We start from the raw sequence: 21081 nt of genomic DNA, 5'->3' as shown, positions 1-21081 counted from the left end.
TATAATGTCTGTTGCTCCATTGAAGATCATTATGCTGGCAGCCAAGAAACCTATGTGATTAAAAGAGGAAGCAACAGGGAATTAGAAGTAGAGACTTGGGTCATGTGTTGGCCTCCTGAAGGAAAATCTTGCTCCATTCCCTTGTATGTAGGGCCCAAGTGTCTTCTAAAACTCTATTCAAAGATGGCACACTCCCAGGGTTCTGTTTCCTCATCTATAGATTTGCTCCTCTCCAAGCTTCTTTTTAGATCTATCTCTATTTCTATGTTTTTTGCAAACTTGTGAAATAACTCAAAATGTTGCATGACTCTTAAGAGCTCTATCTATGTAACTGCATGACACTTGAATGCAGAAATTAGAGATGGGGAGATGAGACTTTGCTCATGAAACACCACTTAAGAGGCCCAGTCTGAGCACCCCACCACACCATGCCTGGTCATGAGATTTCTTGGTGCAAAGAGTAACCTAAATATGGTAGAGAGCCATCTCAGAAACTAGTGAACCTTCTTATTTACTCAAATTATACTCATTGGCATTACACAATTAGAATGACATAAAATTATCCATGCTTGGGGTGTCTCAGTTAAGTGTCTGACTCTTGGTTTTGGCTCATATCATGATCGAGATCAAGTCTCCCAGTGGCCTGTGTATTCAGTGTGGAGTCTGCTTGAGATTCTCTGCCTCTCCCTCTGCTCATGTGTTCTCTCTCTCTCTCAAATAAATAAATAAAATCTTAAAAAATAAATTTCCTGGGGATCCCTGGGTGGCTCAGCAGTTCAGCGCCTGCCTTTGGCCCAGGGAGGGATCCTGGAGTCCCGGGATCGAGTCCTGCATCGGGCTCCCGTCATGGAGCCTGCTTCTCCCTCTGCCTGTGTCTCTGCCTCTCTCTCTCTATGTCTATCATGAATAAACAAACAAACAAACAAACAAACAAATAAATAAATAAACAAATAAATAAATAAATAAACAAATAAATAAAATTTACTCAGAACTCAGGTTTTCCACAAGTAGCATCTCTTTTCTATGATGCTTAGATCCAGCCAGAGTAAAGTTCAATCAACATCACTATAAATCAGCTCTGACCACAGAGACCTTTAGTTGCAATTACTTGATTAAGAAGTTGCCTATAGGTTCTGGAGCCTGGTCTCCTCTAGAGAAAGAATGGCTGAAGAGCAACACAAGCAAATGCCATCTCAATTCGTCCCTTTCAGGAACTCTCTGCTCCAGGAAAAACTGCAGAAAGAATTGGAGAAGGGGCCCAGCACATGTATGGTGTATGGCTACATATTCCCATCTTCCCTCTTGGACTACAACTCTACTCCTGCCACAATCTAATCCACTCTCTGTCTGCAGCAAAGTGGGTAACATGACCAGACACTCTGCAAATAGTTCAGCAGCCACACCAATGTTACACGGGCACGTGGAAGGGTAAAAAGAATGAGTTTGCCATAAATTTCATTTTTACTGAACCAGCTAGAAGTCAGCTTACATTTCCATCTATTCCTCAGGGAGAACAATGGATCAGACTCAAAATCCAGCCAGGCCTAATAAAAGGATTGCTTGGGAGCCAAATTTAGCATCTCTTTTCAAACTTACCAATCCCGTATCCCTGTTCGCACTTGTACTCCACAGAATTCAGCTCCGAGGGGGGTGGTGGGCACTCCCCCTGCAGGTGTTCACACAAGGTGAACTCCTCAGTCCACAGTCCCTCCTTAGTGCAGAGGATGGGGCGCTACAATATCAAAAGCAAACATTTCCATTCTTATTTTGTTAAGTTCATTTAGAGCAAGGAAAAAGTGGTCTGATGAAACGGTAGTGTGTTCCAACTTTTGGAACCTGGACTAAAAGATACTATTGAAATAATAAACCATTCATTACTGACCAAAAAATAAAAACAAAAAATAAGAAGAGTCAAGACAATGTTTTACCATTTTGATGTGAAGAAATCATAAACAATTTTGTCATTAATGAAATTTATTAACAATGTGTTTTTCTTTGGATATAAGGATTCAGTGAGCTGTTAACTGTAGCCCACATATTTGGAGATATTTTTGGAATTTTTTTCACAGATGGTGTTGTTTTGCATGGATTCATCCATACTATCACACAAATGCTGCTTGTAGCAAATGTCATATTTTTTTTCAAGAGGAGTGAGATCCAGGGAAACCAATTCATTATTTTTCCAAAGGTATTTTTGCCTTTCTGCTTGAATGGACACATCATAGTTGCTTTTGATCTCATCAAAGTTTTATTCCCTTTCTCTATATGTATGCTGGTTTGTTTAACTTTTGGCTCCACACCCTCAATAATCACAAAGTGTACTATATGCAGATCACAGAGAAAATAGCACTAACTCACAAAACCCAAGAAACCAAGATTTTAGAATTGTAGATAACTCTCCCTTCATCCAGGGCCAACTCCTTGAGGCCTTAGACAATCAGTGTAAACGGATGTATTTGATTTCTCAGGAGTCTCATTTCACAGCATTTTCTTTGCACATCTGTCCAGCAGTGCTTACCTTGGAGTGTTGGACACTGAGATACACATGTGCCAGGAGAGCAGTCAAGGTCATTGATCTCTGCCTAGGAAGTCTGCTTAACTTCCTGTCTCATGTGTGTGTGTGACTTGAAAAGAGTCAAAACTAAAATTGACATAACCATGATAAGACTGTGGTTTTCATCTGAGACCTCTAAAGCCAAAATCCTAGGGAGAATGGCAGTCCAGTAGCAGTTTCAGCTTTGCCTCTGCTGAAAAATTTGTGTTCCTGTTCAGGGATCTGTTCTATGGAAAAATATGATACCAGCTTTCATAGCCAGGTTAGGTTAGTGGCCATACATCGGAGGAAATCACACTGCCAAATCAAAATCCCAGAATTTTTTGGAATTTACCCAGGTACCCAACCCATCAGATTTTTCTTTTATCCAAGAGGAAGTTCTAAACTCAGGAAAAACTATTCCAAGAATGTGGTTATCTTCTGAATTTTCTATCAAATCATATTAACACTGCTGGTTAGAATCCCAACTTAGTAAGGCCCAGCCTGTTGGGATTCATTTAGATCATTTCTAGTCAACATTCTTGAATTGGTCATCAAGATTAGAGCACAGTCTGATCCAAAACCAAGTTCAAGTCATCTTACCTTTCCACTTTCCTGGTTACAGTTGAGTGCACACTGGCTGTTGAGTTCAAAGCCATTGGTACATTCATACATGCCTTCAAAGACAGGAGAAGGGGGCTCGCACACCACTGGGACACAGCTGCCTTGCTCCCAGATTCCACCCTCCAGGCACCGTATCTTCAGGAAATTGCTGATGAGACATGAAACAAAATAGCCCATTAGACTCCCTCAAGGAGGTCATGGGAGAAGACTGGACTCTAAGTAATATGGGATAAGGAGTAGCAAATAGGCAGTCACAATTGGATCTTGTTAGCTAAAGGTCCTACCTCATCAGTCTAATTTCTAAGCCAGAGAATCAAAAAAGAGTCAAATGAATTTGCATATAAAACTCATGTTTATACTAATATAGCTTATTAAATGTACAATAGCATTATGTCTGAAAAAAACAGTGAAAGCTTAATCATGTCTAGATTTTTATTTAAAGTGAGAGATACGTGACTCTTCCTTTTACTCACTTAGAGAATACTGTAGTGTTACTAATTGGCTTAATTCCAGTTTTGTTGTTTCTCAGGGAATGTAGAGGCCCAAGGAGAGGAAGAGAGATGGGTGAACAGCCCGTCAGTGAAGCAGTCAGAACACATACATTTATCGATTAAGGTTGCTGTCATATGGGTATGGTTCATGGTATCCTAAAATGATTATAATAGTATCCTAAAATGATTATAATAATAACATCAAAGATCACTAATCACAGATCATCATAACAAATACAATAATAATGAAAAAGTCTGAGATAGTGCCAGAATTACCAAAACATGATGCAGAGGCTTGAGGTGAGTAAATGCTGTTGGATAAAACAGTACCAAAAAACTTGCTCAGTGCTGGGTTGCCACAAACCTTTGATTTGTAAAAACTGCAATATCTTCAAAGTACTATAAAGTGAAACACAATAAAACAAGGTATGCCTGTAATATTTGCTATGAAACTCTCAAGAGAGCTTGATAAATATCAGCACAAGGTCTAGATTGTTTACAGTTGGGTTTTGTTTAAGCCTTTCATCTTGGAGAAGCCTCACACCTAAGTGCACTGGGAAATGCCAGGTAGGATGAAGGAAAGAAAAAGTTATCCCACACTCAGGGGACCTCCCAGAAGTGATGTTGGGATCATCAGGGTTCATATGGTAATATAATTTATGAAGTTGCCAATATTTCTTAGTTCTCCAGACAGGGAAGAAGATGCAGCATATGGATTTTCTTTCAGAACAGAGACTCTAAGCCTGAATTTCAGAAGGGCAAGAACCTCACTAGAGATATTATGGCCATTTTGTTTGTTTACAAGTCCATCTTTTCTTGGAAAGCACTCATAGCTTCTGTCAGCCTCTCTAAGGCTGACTCCAAGTAGGCATGACTCAACACTGTCTTCAAAGAACTGCTCTTCCTCCTTGTGCACGAACATGGCCTCCAACCAGAGAAATTGCTTCGAGGCAGACAGCAGTCAATAGAATTAGGTCTTGATGCTGTGAATTCCATTCCATGCTCCTTCTGGCTCACTGTCAATTTGAAGGTGCTTCCCATGCTGCTGTTTTAATGCATCCACTTCTGATCCAGAGCAATCCTGGTTACAAGCTTGTGATTCTAAAACACAAATAATTTCTTGGCCATTGACTCAACCATATGGTAGCCTTAAATTGTCATTTTCTGGGTTCATGATGCTCTTTTTAAATTTAAATATGATCACAACTTTTAATGACTGTTGCACTATTATAGAATGAGCTTCTCCAGTATTCTCATATCACACTAGTAAAATATTTATCACATTGTTTTATGAACGTGCACATGTCTCTTTTCCAGTAAGATGGAAACTTTCTGAAGGCAAGCATTGTATCTTATTCTTGTTTTTAATTCCTCATAATAATTTCTAAATAATATCGGGCTTGCATCAGGCATTGTTAAGTATCTTCCAAGTTGAATAATTTAACCAAAATTCACAGTGTATTAGGCATATTGCAGAGCACATTATACATGGTGACAAACTGAATGATCAGCATACTCATGATGAAATTGTATTATTATTATTCTTATTTCATAAAGAAACACACTCAGAAGTGTGAAATAATTTGCCCTAGATCCTAGCACAGAATTATTTGATTTCAAATAATTTAAATAAATTTTAATAATTTAACATAATTTGAACAATCTCCACTTAGAAATAAGTGAAAGAGTGTTTGTTAGTTTTTATTGAGGTAAAATTGTTATGTAACATTAGTTTCAGATATGCAACATGATAATTTGATATTTGTATATACCATAAAGTGATCATTGTAAATCTAGTTACCATCAATCAGCATGTGACGGACCTCCTTCACTCGCTTCCTCTGCTCCCAACTCCCTTCCCCTCTGATAACCATCTATCTGTTCTTTGTGTCCATGAGTTTTCTTATATTTGTTCATTCATTTTGGGTTTCTTGATTCAATGGATAAGTAGAATATATGGTAATTATCTTTCCCTATTGACCTATTTCACTTAGCTTACTAACCTTAAGATCTATCCATGTTGTCACAAATGGTAAGATTTCCTTCTTTTTAATGGCTGAGTAGTATTTCATCATGTATATACACTACATTTTCTTTTTTTTTCACTACATTTTCTTTATCCATTCATCCTTTGATAGACACTTGGTTGTTTCCATATCTCAGCTATTGTAAACAATGCTGCAATGAACACAGGAGTGCAATATATCCTTTCAAATTAGTGTTTTTATTTTTATTTTTTGGATAAACTCCCAGAAATAGAATTACTGGATCATACTATAGTTCTATTCTTGATTTTTTTGAGGATCCTCCATACTGTTTTCCATTGTGGCTGCTCTAATTTACATTCACAACAACAGTATACAAGGGTTTCCTTTTCTCCACATCTTCTTCAACACTTGTTATTTCGTATCTTTTTAATAACAGCCATTTTAACAGGTTTGAAAGGATATCTCCCTGTGGTTGTGATCTGCATTTCCCTGATAATTGGTGATTTTGAACATCTTAGCATGTGTCTGTTGGCCATCTGTAGGTCTTCTTTGGAAAAATGTCTATTTAGACCCTTTGCCAATTTTTTAACGGGGTTGTTTGTTTTTTTGCTATTGAGTTGTCTAAGTTCTTTATATGTTTTGGATATTAACCCCTTATTGGTTATATGATTTGCAAACATTTTCTGCCATTCAGTAGGTTGCCTTTTCATTTTGTTGATGGTTTCCTTCACTGTGAAGAAGTTTTTAGTTTGATGTAGTCCACTTGTTCATTTTTGCTTTTGTTGTCTTTGATTTTGTAATCAAATCCAAAAATTCAATGACCAATGACCAGTGCTGAAGAGTTCACCTCCTATGTTTTCTTCTAGGAGTTTTATGGTTTCAGGTCTTACATTCATGGTCTTACATTCATTACATTTGATCATGTCTACCATTTTGTGTAGAGTGTAAAGCAATGGTCTAGTTTCACTGTTTTACATGGGGCCAACCAGTTTTTCCCAACACCATTTATTGAAGAGACTGTCTTTTCCCCATTGAATATTTTTGGCTCTTTTGTTGTAACTTATTGATCATATATGTATGGGTTTATTGCTGGCTCTGTATTTCATTTCATTGATCAATATGTCTCTTTTTATAACAATATCATATTGTTTTGATTATTATAGCTTTGTAGTATAGTTTGAAATCAGGGAGTATGATACCTCTAGCTTTGTTTTTCCTTCTCAAGATTCCTTTGGCTATCAACGGTCTTTTGTGACCCTATGCAAGTATTAGAACAGTTTGTTCTAGTTCTGTGAAAACACCATTGGGATTTTAATAGGGAATGCAGTCAATTTAGAGATTGCTTTGGGTAGTATGGGTAGTTTAACAATATTCATTCTTCCAATCTAGAAGTATGGAGTATCTTTCCATTTATTTTTGTCTTCTTCAATTTCTTTCATCAATGTCTTTGTTTTCAGTATGCAGGTATTTTATCTCCTTGGTTAAATTTATTTCCAGGAATTTTATTCATTTTGATGCAATTGTACATGGGGTTGTTTTCTTAATTTCTGTAGTAGTTTGTTAAGAGTATATAGAAACAATTTTACTGAATTCACTTAGTAATTCTTCACTGAACTAATCCATACAACTTGACTGAATTCATTCATTAGTTCTAATGATTTTTTTGTATGGGGAATCTTTGGCGTTTTCTCCATATAGTATCATATAATCTGCAGATTGTGACAGTGTTGTTTTCTTTCCAGTTTGGAGGGTTTTTATTTCTTCTTCTTGACTAATTGCTATGGCTAGGACTTCCAATACTATGTTGAATAAAAGCAGCAAGAGTGAGCATCTTTGTCTTGTTCTTAATATTAGAAGAAAAGCTTTCAACTTCTATTTAGTATGATGTTAAATAGTTATTGATATTCATATCTTTATTATCAAGAATATTGTAGGGTAGAAATCTGATTTTATGACTGATTTTATGACTGGAATACATCATTTCACTGAATCCTCCAAATGGCAGTTCAGTTAAGTATATTATTATCCACATAGAGAAGGGACCTGAGCTTGAGAGAGATTTCAAGCTAGCTCAAAGATCTACAGTAAAAGGTATATTAGGACCTGGACCAAGGTGAGTTGCTGCCAAAGCCTGTGGTCCTTCCACTGTGTCAGGTTTAACTGATCCTTTTATGCTCTACAGCCCACTTTGAATATTAATAGCATCTCTATCCTATTCAAAATCTTGGAGGCCCTTTACCATGATGCCACATTTATAAGGGTGGCAAAATAAGACCATTCATTTTAAACTTCTGTATTGACTAATAAATTACATATGGAATATTACACAAATCTTAGTATACAGCTCAAGGAATTTTTACATGTGAATACACCTGGGTAATCACTCAGATCAAGATACAGAGCATTTCCAGTGCCCAGTATCCCAGAATTCCCCTGGTGTTCCTTATAGTTAAACCTTCCCACACCCTGGCAATCCACACTATTCTGACTTTCATCAACATAGGTTAGGTTTGCCTGTTCTTGAACTTTCATAAATGAAATCACATACTATGTAATATTGTGTATATGGCTTCTTTCCCTAAGGGAAGATTCCACCCAAAAATGTCTTCCCGAATCTATTTCAATGAAAGATTTGTAGTTCTTTTGATGATAACGAAACTCCTTTTTGTCCTTCTTGTAGACTGGATATTCTACTCTTCTTTTACACTACAGAGTTTATATTCTCCCAGGGACTCTCTTCTTTCTACAACCTCCCACAGATGAAATCCTTTCCCTACCTCTGCTGAACTGACATCCTCCAGCTGGAGAGAGCAGGCAATACCACTGACACCAGGGGAGAGTCAAGGCTGTAAAACTTTGCATGTCAGCATGGTTATAAAGGAAAACCCTTTCTTGGCCAAGACGATAATATTTTGACTTCATGTGGTATTTTTCTCTGAATTGGTTGGAACTCTTCAACATGGAAATAGTCCTCCCTTTTCTTGCCCAGTGTGAAGAGCCATTCAAGAATGCAGATTTCATATCTTTCCTTGCCAGTTTAATAATCCCAGTGGTGAAGTTAGATAGATCAAACTTGCATAGGGAAGAGTGAGTAGGTCATTGCAGGTGGTAGCTGAACAACATGACAGGCCCTGTGATGCAAGCCACCAGTAATATCAGTAAAATATATAGAGAGGGAATACTTGAAGGTAGAAATAAAAGCAGCACAGTTCCCACCAGGACCCCCTGAACTCCACCAGAAGCCACTACAGGCAGGAGTGAGAGGAGTTTGGGAGAGAGATCTGATTCCCTAGGAAATGGCATTTCCTTTCTATAGGGGTCCCTATGCCCCCTCAACCTCATGGATTCTCCTTCCCAGGTTCTTCTCCCTTGTATGAGGAGTGCCTCCTCTGGCCTTCTCTCCATACACTTCTCACAAATTCTGCATGGCACTCTGTGAGATGACCCAGTTCAGGTTCTGCCTTCAGAATTCTCACACTGCGTTTGATTGGTCAGTTCCTCAAAGCCCAGTAACAAGCCCTGTCTCAATGGCTCCATGTCAATGCCTGTCAATCCCTGTTTTGGGCACTAACCTTGAGATCCCATGGTATGGAGCCTAGCACTGGAGTGCCACAAGCTGGTTCTGGCTGTAGGAGACTGTGATTGTAGAAAGAATTCAGTGTCCTGGATTCCTCATAGCTCCAGGAAACCTAGCTTCCACAAAGGAACCTTGAAGGAGACTAAAGTCTATAGCAATGGCAAGACTTTGATCTCTAGTGGTGCCATAGCTCCCTTTTCTGAGTTTAGTGTTGAGGAGTGACCTCTGAGCCTTTTAAAATCATAAATGAAAAAAAACTGGTTTATTCACAGTTCAACTCCTTCCCATAAAGTGCTATGAATCAAGAGTCACTTGAAATCATGAAGCGGGTAGTTTGCATTTTAAGGAATGATAGCATTGGATGTTAGATCAATGCACACAGGCAGACCCTCACCAGGACAGGGATTCTAAATTTCGATAGTCTAGTCCAAATGTCCTTCACATGAAACATTCTACCCACTATTAGCTGTCTATATTTTCTTCATTCCAGTGGAATAAGTGAGGCTAAACTATGACATTAGGAACCATGAAGTGATTTGCCTAATGCCACATTGCAAGCAATTCACCAGCAAAAGAAAAAACAGACTCCAGGGTTTTCAAATCATAATATAACACCCCAATCCTCAGACCAATGGCTTCCAAATGACATCTGTAGACCAATCATTTAGAAGACATTTTAAAACCTAGATTGACAGGCTTACTAAATCAAGTATCCTGGGATTGTCCTAGCATTCTATATTTTTTAACTGGCTAGCAGTTTTTATATGTAGCCAGGTTGGCAAAACACTAAAATTATGTTTATTTTCGTATTGCAAAAATTAGCCTTAAGTGTAGAAATCAGAGAGCCAAATCACCTACCTAACAACCCTGATTAAAAAGACTGGATGCTTAGCAAAGACCAAACAGTTACAGCCAGACAACTTACTCTGTAAATGGTATCATGAGCAGTTGGGGCTAGGGGTAGGTCTGTATTTATTTTCCTTCTAACTACTCCAGACAAATCACCACAATTTCCAAGTTAGAAGACGCTTTTTCCAATTTCCAGAACTTGTGGTATCCACCTAGTGCTGAAAATCCAGCTGTGCTCTTTCTGCTTTTTACACCATTGCCAGAAAGAAAGATCTTGTAATCAAAACTTGGCTGAAAGTTTGATTGATGTTGCTTGAGGCACACATGAGTCTACCCTACCCCATTCTTCTATCACCACTGCAGGGTTTTCAAGAGTAATATTTATTTTTCACTGGAGAAAATAAAAATATGATTGTTGAGTCCAAGAGAATGATCATGTCTTTACTGATCAAGGGCATCTAGTGTCTCCAATGGGTAGTCCCTCATGAATAATAACAACAGAAAAACAATCAAATATTGAGCACTTACGTGCTAGGGATTGTGTGAAAGAATATATATCTATATCATTTTATCCTTAAATCCCCCTGTGTGATAAGGACTATTAGTTATGTGAGTTCTTGATGGCCTTATCATTGTACATGTTCCTCCTCAACCACCCCTATACTATCATCCATCCTGTTGCCCAAGTTTGAAACTTAAAAGACATCTTTGATTCTACTTTTTCTCTCAATCTTACTTTTTTCCCCACCCCCCATCTGATCTTATTCAATCCATCAGCAAGTACTCTCAGTTTTTTCTCCTAAATATCTCTGGAATCTGTCCCCATACCTCTTGCACTGTCTTGAGTGCTAGCCCATGTTCTACCTCTTACCTCCTAACCGGACACCACACTTCTCTGGATCCCTTCATATCCAGTTGGCAAACACCAGCCAGAGAGATGTCTTATAAAATAAATAAATACATTACATCATGCTTTTTTTTTTTTTTTTAGGATATTTCGATTGCCTCCACTTGCATGGAAAAAAAATCCAAATTTTCTCACTTCTTAATCACAAGGTCCTGCATAATCTCATCCCATTTTCTCTGACCTCATCCTATGCTCCATTCACCTTCTTTGTTTTTTTCTGTTTTAAAAGATTTTATTTATTTATTCATGAGAGATGCAGAGAGAGAGTCAGAGACATAGGCAGAGGGAGAAGCAGGCTCCATGCAAGGATCCCAATGTGGGACTCAATCCTGGGACTCTGGGATCACACCCTGAGCTGAAGACAGATGCTCAACCACTAAGCCACCCAGATGTCCCTCCATTCACCTTCTTTAATGTACTTTGTCCACATTTGACTTAGAATCCCAAGTACTACCAAGTTGTTTCCTGCCAAAGGACTTTGGTACTATTCTCTCTGCTTGTGTTTTTCTTTTTGCTCTTCTGATGGGCTCTTCTTCCTATCTAAAAATAATTTTTGTCACCCCAGAGCAACCTTATTTTACATCTTTATTGTTTTTGGCTTTTAATCAAAGCAACTGTCTATCTTTCAAGGAATATATACTCTATTTTGTTTGGGGGGCTTTAGTAATTTATTTCCTGTCTCCCCCACTGTAATATAAGCTTGGTGAGAGCAATATTTTATTTACTATATCTTCTGTCTCCAGCACAATGTCTGATACATAATAGGCACCAATAGACATTGGTTCAATGAATGCATAAATGTTTATGTTTTAGATGAGGTAAGTAAGGTTTAGAAAAGTAAGATAACTTACCTGAAATTACCTAACTAGTTAATGGAAGAGAAGGGATTAGTACCATGATCCATATAATGTCAATGCCTAAATCATAATATGGAAGCACCATTATTCCTAGAAACGGAACTGCATATAAAATATCTCCCTTTATCTAGTACATTTGTACTGAATGTCACAAAATCCTACCACAAAGAACGTCCCTAAAAAGAGGGTGTAAAAGCAGGGAGTAACTGCATCATTTCCATAACGCAGATTAGGAATCTGAAGCATTAATTGGATAAGTGGTTTTTTTGTGGCACATGGTCAGCTTCTGAATTGAAATTAGAAGCGTCTTTACTCAGAATACAATTTAGCCCCTTACCACTTACAGTGTGGTCCCAGAACAGCAGCATTAGAATTATCCGGGAGTTTGTTAGCAAGGTAGAATTTGGGGCTCCACCAGAGAATGACTCAATCAGAATCCATATTTTAATAAGATCCCCAAGTGATTCCTGTGCACAGTCAAGTTTGAGAAGTACTACTCTAGACTATGTTAAAAGACACAGTCCCCGCAGGGAGCCTGCTTCTCCCTCTGTCTATGTCTCTGCCTCTCTCTCTGCATCTCTCATGAATAAATAAATAAAATCTTTAAAGAGAGAGAGAGAGAGAGAGAGAGAGAGATGGTCCTCTACCCTATACCAGAGAGCGCCATCAGCACTTCCAATCTCCATCCTCTCAGACGACTGCAGACTTGGTTTCTCAAGCCAATATCCTAAATGAAGGGCAGGGAGACTCAGTCCTAGCCAGCCCAAAGGCCATCAGGGATTCCACCCTCTGTACAGCAGGCCCTCTGATACCTAGTCCCAGTCCACTCTACTGAACAAGAAAAAGTTTCAGCAGGACCATCCCTCGAGACACACTGGCTTTGGCTTTTCATTCTTCCCTGACTCTAAAAAAAATGCCCCCTACAAAGCTCTTCTTCCATGTGAAATAGAGCCTCTCTGTCAGAATAAGCAGTGTGCTAAGTCCTAAGAGTACATAGACAGTGCTACTTCTAAGTTCCACCCCTCACTTCTATCTTTGAACTTTCTGCTACTAGTCATAGGTCTCAAAACTGGCAGATGCAATAATGCCCCGCCCCAGGTCTGAACACCTAATTCAAGTCTGGGGCCCCTTCTTCACTGTTCACTGCCCCTGCCTTAGTTGTCCAACCCTCAGGCTCTCTCATTTTCATACCTCCCGCTTAATCTCTTTTGCATTAGCCTCTTGGCCCTTCACATAATCCTCCATAAAGCTAACAGGGTTATCTTCTTATGAAATCTGCTCAGGTTAAACCCAAACATATATGACACAATTAACATCACTGCAGAATTCTAATATTCATTCCTCTCAGTCTGTATTCAAGGACCTGGTGATTACACTAAAGTGAACTGGTTCCAAAACAAAAAAATATTAAATAGGAATCTCTTGCCTTCACCATCTTTCATTCTTTAGTTATCTAGTTATCTGTTCATTCATACAAGCAGTCAACAAATATTCATGAGCTTCTAGTATGGGCGCATGCATTACATTAGGTTCCACAGTTGTAGAAACAAATATTAATACCATAATACAACTGACCTCTGGGAGTCCAAAGAGGGAGCCTCAGCACTGCGAGGACATGAAGGATATCAGGAAAGAAACACTCTGAGATGGGTTCATTAGGTAGAGAAGGAGAAGGGAATACTTGCCAGGAGATCGATGCATCCCAGAATGCAGAGGCATGAAAGGTAGAGTCTATTTGAAATCTCAGCCAAAAGTATAAATGGGAAAAGTATGCATATCTGTGCCCATCCTAATTTTTGAAGTATGTTCAGCTTTATCTTGTTCTATCTTGTGGTGAGGAAAAGGCAGGGCAAGAGAAGAGCCTGTGGGAAGGCAGGTAGGACAAAATTCTGGCAGAAAGGGGCCACAAATTGTATGAATTCAATTTCAGAGGGCAAGTTCTCTCATTCAAGAAATCCTTTGTCTATCCTCACAAAGCTTTCAGCGTGTGAATTCCTCCAGGTATTATTATATCTCTGTTCCTGGTCAGTCCAACTCACAGACAGGTCTGATAGAAAGTGCTCACAGTATAAACACGTATCCAAACCCTCACCTTGGAATTAACTATTCAATCACTGCATGTCATTGTCCCTCTTTCAGAAAGCAAAGCTCTTTATATGGCCCCTTGTCCAGAAGTCGGAGCAATGATAAAACCTGAACCCGCTAAGGAGTTATTAGAATTTCTAGAAGGTTGCGATGTACCTAAGGACTTTGGACTTTACAAAGGGGAATCCCATGTTTGCAGTGCTCCTGATAGCTCAGCCTTCTGATGTGGGCTAGAATGAAAAGGCTGGTTAACATTCTCCTTGAAATTTTCCCGGACTAAAGACAGAGCCAGAGGTCTCAGTAGCCTTCAGCAAGCTTTTAGTGGCTGCATCAGGTGATTCTCATCAGGATTACAGCATGACTGAGTAGTGAAGAGCAGATGATTTGGAATCAGGAGACTAACACTTGAACTCCAGATGTGGCTCTAAATAAATCTCGGGCTTTTAAAATTACTTAGCTTTCTTGCCTCAGCTTTCCTATCTGAAAATTGGGGTTAATAATAGCTTCCTTACAGGCTTATTAGAAGATTATAAAATTTAGTGTATATACATGTAGTGCAATGAATGGCACATACAATTCCCAAAGAGCAGCAGAAATTATTAGCTCTGATACTCGAAAGAGCTACTCAGCCATACTCTCTGTCCCTCCCTCTCTTATCTTTCACCCTGTGTGTGTGATGTTCTGTGGTAACATTCTACTCAGCCTTCCAAACCTTCTCAGTTCTTCAGATATTTGTGCCATCCAGAAACCTTCAGGAGGTAGTTTGTAAATCAGTTGGGCCAGACCTGACTCCATCATAGACAGCAAAAGCAAGGTCAAAATCAAAATGTTCACCACTAGGACCAAAGAAGGGATTAGCAGGAGAGGATGGAGTAGGAGAAAAAAAAGGCAAAGGGCATCAGAGAGACAAAGTATGGATTGAAGAAAGCCCTGTTGGTGTGTGTGTGTGTGTGTGTGTGTGTGTGTGTGTGTGTATGTGTGTGAAATCCAGTGCTTACTCATATAAGATTTTAAAAATTATTCTTCCTGATTAATAGAGAAATCAGCAGTCAATATAATATCAAAAGAGGAAGGATAGTTTTACGATCAGATGCTCCCTTGCTTGAGATTGAAGGTCACAGGGAAATTTACGAGTTCAACAAATGCTGTGTTTGAAGTAAAGGCCTGCATGCCAATCGCTGGAGCCCTGGGAAGCCTGCGGCAGGGAGCTGGCCTGCACCCAGGTGTGCATACGAGTGGCCAAGGCTTGGAGAAGAGGTTTAGTCACTTTGATGCCAAAAGAGGCTGTAATCAATTAGCCTAAAGCTCACATTATCCTACAATGGCAAGAGAATTGAGGATTCCAAGAATAAACTTTGAATGTATTTACTATAAACAATAATTATAAAGCCAGACAATGTCTTAATGGAAAGAAAACAAATTTCTATTTTTCACAGATGCATGAGTGTACACAGAGATTATAGTGTGTCCCTTCATTGGCAAATCATAGATAACACATGTGTCTCTGTCTATATATATAGGTTTAACATCTGTTCATATATGCACAATGTTAGGACAGAATTTAAAAATTATGTAGATTGTTTTACTGACTTTTTAGAAATCACAAATCCAGAATATTTAAGAAGTTTAGCATTTGTCTTCACTACACATTTCCATTTCACTAGCCAAGTCTTTCTTTCCCTTCCTATGGTATGATAAAATCAGTTGAACCTCAGAGTTTCAAGCTACAGTTCAAAAATATCAAGAGTCTAAAAAACCAGGTAACATCTCTAGGACATGCCCTTCCTTTCTGTTCCCACATCAGTCTGACCTCATTTGTTTGTCCCAATTGTTGAAGTATGTTCAGTTCTATCTTGCTGTCTATTTCATTTCCATTTCTTTCTCCTTATATCCCTCTTTTCCCTTTTCATGGTCTACTGGAAGCCACTGTAGTATTTGGATACTGAGTTGAAGCATCTGGAGAGGGTTCTGCTTGGGGTAGGCAACTGCATATATATTTTTTTAATTTAATGAACTTTCTGTTTTGGTGTGTGTGTGTGTGTGTGTGTGTGTGTGTGTGTGTGTGTTATAGGCAAAGGAAGTGCACTCCCCTACTGGACCTGGTAATGAACACCTGTACCTCCTACCTGAAATGCCAGCTTCAGTCATCCTATTCCTATGCAGTTTTTCAGCAGATAGGCACCAACCATGGATGGGAGACAACAGCCATGGATAAAAATGTAGGTGAGTGTATTCCTTGTTAAAGAAGAAGTTTACACACCAAAAGCAACAGCCATTTTGCAAGGGGCATTAACCTGATGATGATGATGATGATGATAAAATACCAGCTACTTACAACCTAGAGTTTTATATGACTAAGAACTGTGCTCACTTCTTTACATCTATTATCTAATTTACTCCTTTTAAGAAGCTATAAGTATTTCTATTTCCTAATATCCATTTTGTAAATGAAAACAGTGATGTTCAGTATAGATCAGTAACTTGCCCAAGGTCTAAGAGCTAATAAGTGACAGAGTTAAGATTCAAAGTCAGATCTCACTAATCCCAGGGCCTACGTATTAAGCCAAGAGAAAAATCTTGGATGAAGGAATACCTTCCTAGCATTCTGATTAAATTTTCTTCTCTAGGGAAATTTCAGAGAAGTACTTAATCTTCAGACTCAATTCTAGAGATCTTACAAATGGACCCATCTACTGGCTTCAAGGGATACCTAGATCTATTCCTCTTGGGTGTGGATGGAGAACAATTCACCAAAACCTATTGAAAAGAAGAGAATAAAACCTGGACTGTTTACTCAGACCAGAAGTTCCCCAAGTATTACCATAAGTACTGCCGACTAAGATTGTGCCCTGTGCAGTAATATATCACTGTTTCTCTGGCTTTTCCTCGTGGCAATAAATTGTTATGTATCACTTCTCTCAATAGTATTATGCCAAAGTGCTAACTCTTCTCATTGATTCTACTGAGATGGAAAATAAAATATAGACTCTTAGAGCTGGAAGTTTCTCAAGATTTCCCCTTATTTTACAAATGGGGTGGGGAAGGCCCAGAGAGATGTAGTGATTTATTCAATATTGTAAGTCTTGTTAGCCAAGAGCATGGGCTTTGGAGTCAGAATGGTTTAACACCATATATCCCCTGAGTGATTGTGCGAAGGCTACTAATGATACTCTGAGTCTCAGTTTCTTCATCTGTCTAATAAGATATTGAAGTATATTATTATTACAGTATATCAAGTTATGCATTACTATATCATAGCATACCATATTATACTATCATCTTATTATATCATCAATTCAATAGAACAGATTCAAGGCCTTATGCTTTTTAACTCTCTGTCATACCAAATGATCTTTCTGCATGTAGAGATGGGTCAAGTCCACATGTATAGTCCACAGCCATCCCAAGCCTTCCTCTCAAGTCAGAAGAGACAAAATCCATTAAAGAGGTTTACCAACCAAACATTTGTTAAACACTAAATAGTCTTAATGTGAGGTCTATTTTTTACCATCTTTACCTACATTTGTGTTTATAGAAATTAAATAAATATGTATTCTTTGGAAAAATTGATACCACAATGACTCTCAGAAAGTACGGCTGTTTATAATCTCTCTAAGAAAGATCTGACTACTACAGCACCCTTCACATGGCATCTTGGCGCATGACTTATAGAGGGAGAGGGTGTCTAAGTAAACTTAGAAGATTGGAATAATTTATAAGTTAAATTAATTATGGGCCCTAATGAGGTTAGCCTAACCTTCGCACATAAAGATAACACCTAATGAGAAAAAGGTAATCGTGGGAGTGAAAGATAAGGGGAGAATATAATATGGTCTTTTTGATAAATATAAGCCAAACACACTTATTTTAGCTTTGTGGGACATCAAGTTAATAAAACAAGAGAGGAGTGATAAACAATGATATGTATGTGGAAGTAAATTGTGGGGGAGGAAAAGAAAATAGCTTAAAGGAGCCTGTGTACATGTTGTAAAATATTAATAAGAAAGGACTCATGATACTACGTAAACTTTACAATTTCTTTGGAGTTACAATTGTTTGTAATTTTTTTGATTAACTCCAAATATAAATAAGCCTCAAAGAGACATGTAAAAATCTGGCGTGCAAAAGTGCTGTTATACTAATTTTGAAAAAAGAAAACATTACTCTGGATATTTTTTAGACAAGTCAAAATCCCATGACTGATACTGTTCTTACAGAAACAAAGGTTTCCCTAAACTTGTGCTTCTTGATTTTGGCTGTATATTGGAACAACTTGGGAAGCTTGGCAAAACGCTAATGCCTGGATGCCACTTGCACATTCTCATGTAATTGGTTTAGGGTATGAGCTGAACATTAAGATGTTTTAAATCTCCCCAAATGATACTAATGTGCACCAGGTATGAGAACTGTTGTTCTGGTGAGCTTGTTGAGAGGTCTAATCCTTTTGTGGTACTATTAACTTGTACAGAGTTGTGCTAATCAAGCTTACATATGTGTTGAATAGATAAAAGTAAACAGTCTTTGGAGAAGATGATTCCTTCCATGTTACCGAGACAATTGCTAGAAGAAAAACATACACATATATTCTTGGAGTTCTTCCATTCTAAAGCCCTTAAAACAGAGATCTCCGCTCCCTCATAAGAAACCGCTCCCTTTCCTTCGCCATTTATTAGTATCAAATTCAAATCAAATTCCTATTAAGGCCTTTCTAATAAATGTATTTTCATTCATTCATAAAGTATTTATTGAGTACCTACCAATAAATGTAGTAGCCATTGGGCACACAAAGCTAAACAAATGTTCATGGTCTGTTAGAGAATATAGACAAATAACCAGACCATTTCTACTCAGTGAGCTAAATGATGTTATCAGGGAAGTTCTGTGTGCAGTGTAATCCTGGGAAGGACAGTTCTTAAAGACTGGGGAGATTTGGTAGTCTTCCTAGATAAAACCGTATCTATGCTAAAAATAGGAGAGTAAGAATCAGCTAAGGCAAAGGTCACTGCTGGGGAGAGCTCTGACCCAGAGGTATGTTAGCCTTGGCTTAGATAAAGAAGTAGAATAAATCCAATGGTATATGAGAGCCTAGAGAAGAAGGGAGAAAATCAGGGAGTGAAAAAGAACAGTTGGAAGGAAGTGGTCTCCCAGGGAAGAAAGTAAGCAATGAACCTGTAGAAGTAGGCAAATCCAGCTAGATTGTATAAGACGTTAAAACTATTTTAAGCTTTTTTTGTTTTTACTTTCCTAGTGAAATGGCTGCCACTCAATTTTATGTAGGGGAAAACTATAATTGGAATTCTGTTTTTTGAAGATCATTTTTGCTGAAAGTAGTGAATGTATTAAAGGGAGAAAGACTAGTCAGAAAGACCAGGTCAGAAGTGAAAAAGGATAGTGGCCTGCTATAGAGAAGTGGAGAAATGGGCATATCTGAAACTCAGTAAGATGATACTTGATGAAAGTTGATGACTGGTTTGACTTGGGGTGAAGGAGACTGAAGTTTTGTGCAGGTTCTTGGCCTGACCAACCACATGAAACACAGAAGGATGTTAAGATTTGAAAGAGATCGGGGCGCCTGGGTAGCTCAGTTGGTTAAGCATCTGCCTTTGGCTCAGGTCATGGTCTCGGGGTCCTGGGATTGAGCCCCACATCGGGCTCTCTGCTCAACAAGGAGTCTACTTCTCCCTCTCCCTCTGTATTCTCTCTCACTCTTTCTCAAATAGATAAATAAAATATTTTTAAAAATACTTGAAAGAGATTATAATAGGCTCTGTTTTATATAGTAAGAGTTTAAAATGCAGATGGGATATCCCAGTGGCTATATCCATAGGCAGTTGTTCTAATGGTCCTTATTAGAAGAGACTAGAGTAGAAGGTATTGATTTAGGAAGCATCAGCATGTGGATGATGGTTGAGGCTACAGGGTAAATAAGCTTTATCCCAGACAAGTGTGCAGAACAAGAGAGAAAAGTGAACTCAGAGAAACATCTACATTGAATAAATGGGCAGAGGGGGTAAAGCTAGAAAACAAAATTGAGAAGAGATAGAGAAGAAGGAGGAAAATCAGGGAGTGAAAAAAGAATAGAAAAAAGGAAGAAGTTTCAAGCAGACTGCAGCCAATTAAAAATGGAGTCTAACTCCATTTTTAATGTTTTTTTTTTAATTAACTTTTATTGGTGTTTAATTTACCAACATACAGAAAAACACCCAGTGCTCATCCCGTCAAGTGTCCACCTCAGTGCCCGTCACCCATTCCCCTCCAACACCCGCCCTCCTCCCCTTCCACCACCCCTAGTTCGTTTCCCCGAGTTAGGAGTCTTTATGTTCTGTCTCCCTTCCTGATATTTCCCAACATTTCTTTTCCCTTCCTTTATATTCCCTTTCACTATTATTCATATTCCCCAAATGAATGAGAACATACACTGTTTGTCCTTCTCCGATTGACTTATTTCACTCAGCATAATACCCTCCAGTTCCATCCACGTCGAAGCAAATGGTGGGTATTTGTCGTTTCTAATTGCTGAGTAATATGTTGACAGCTTTCAAGCCCCAGCATCTCTCACACCTGAGCAAGCCTATCAGAAAGCTGTATGCTTCCTCTTTTGGCCTCAGCAGAAAGTTCAAACCACACAGGTTCTATTCACCTGCAGAAACCCTAAGCCCCACACCCAAAGCACCATAAAACTCCAGGCCCTCTCCTTTCCCTGATTTCCCTGGCCACTGAAAGATCAACCTGGGATCCTCCCCTTCTCTTTCCAGAAGGCCTCATTATGTGAGTAATACATCTTTTCAAAGTCTGTTGGTCTATGTGTAGTATCATCAATTTCAATATCACACCAAATTATGGGCAGAAGGATCCATCCTATCTCTCATGGTAACCACAACATAAACCAAATATTCTCAAGTAACCTGAGGACCAAGAAGAGTCACTGTATTTGGCAGCAGAAAGATCCATGGCAATCACAGCTCTAGTGAAGAGACAGAAATAAAAACATGAATGTCAAACTATGAAGGAGGGAAAAGATGGCAAGATAGAGATAGGAAGTACAAACAACTCTTACAAGTTTCATTGTAAAAGGGAGAGACAAAAATAGAGTGGTAGCTGGGGATGGGGGCACGAGATCAAGAAAAGGCTCTGCTTGTTTGAATTGTACTATGGGAGAAACCCGAGCAC

At 38.6% G+C, this 21081-nt stretch overlaps 1 protein-coding gene across 1 annotated transcript in view; it reads right to left on the bottom strand.

Moving 5' to 3' along the window:
• The window catches only part of PAPPA2 (pappalysin 2), a 272084-nt gene that overhangs the window by 50398 nt on the left and 200605 nt on the right, over positions 1 to 21081 (bottom strand). The window contains exons 17-18 of the mRNA XM_041765686.1: positions 3137 to 3305; positions 1597 to 1732 (exon numbers count right to left, since the gene is read on the bottom strand). Of these exons, the coding sequence (XP_041621620.1) occupies positions 1597 to 1732; positions 3137 to 3305 (305 nt within the window). The remainder of the gene's footprint in view (positions 1 to 1596; positions 1733 to 3136; positions 3306 to 21081) is intronic.

The sequence above is a fragment of the Vulpes lagopus genome, chromosome 1, assembly GCF_018345385.1.
Source record: "Vulpes lagopus strain Blue_001 chromosome 1, ASM1834538v1, whole genome shotgun sequence".
Classification (NCBI taxonomy): domain Eukaryota; kingdom Metazoa; phylum Chordata; class Mammalia; order Carnivora; family Canidae; genus Vulpes; species Vulpes lagopus.
This window is presented reverse-complemented; position numbering and strand designations above follow the sequence as displayed.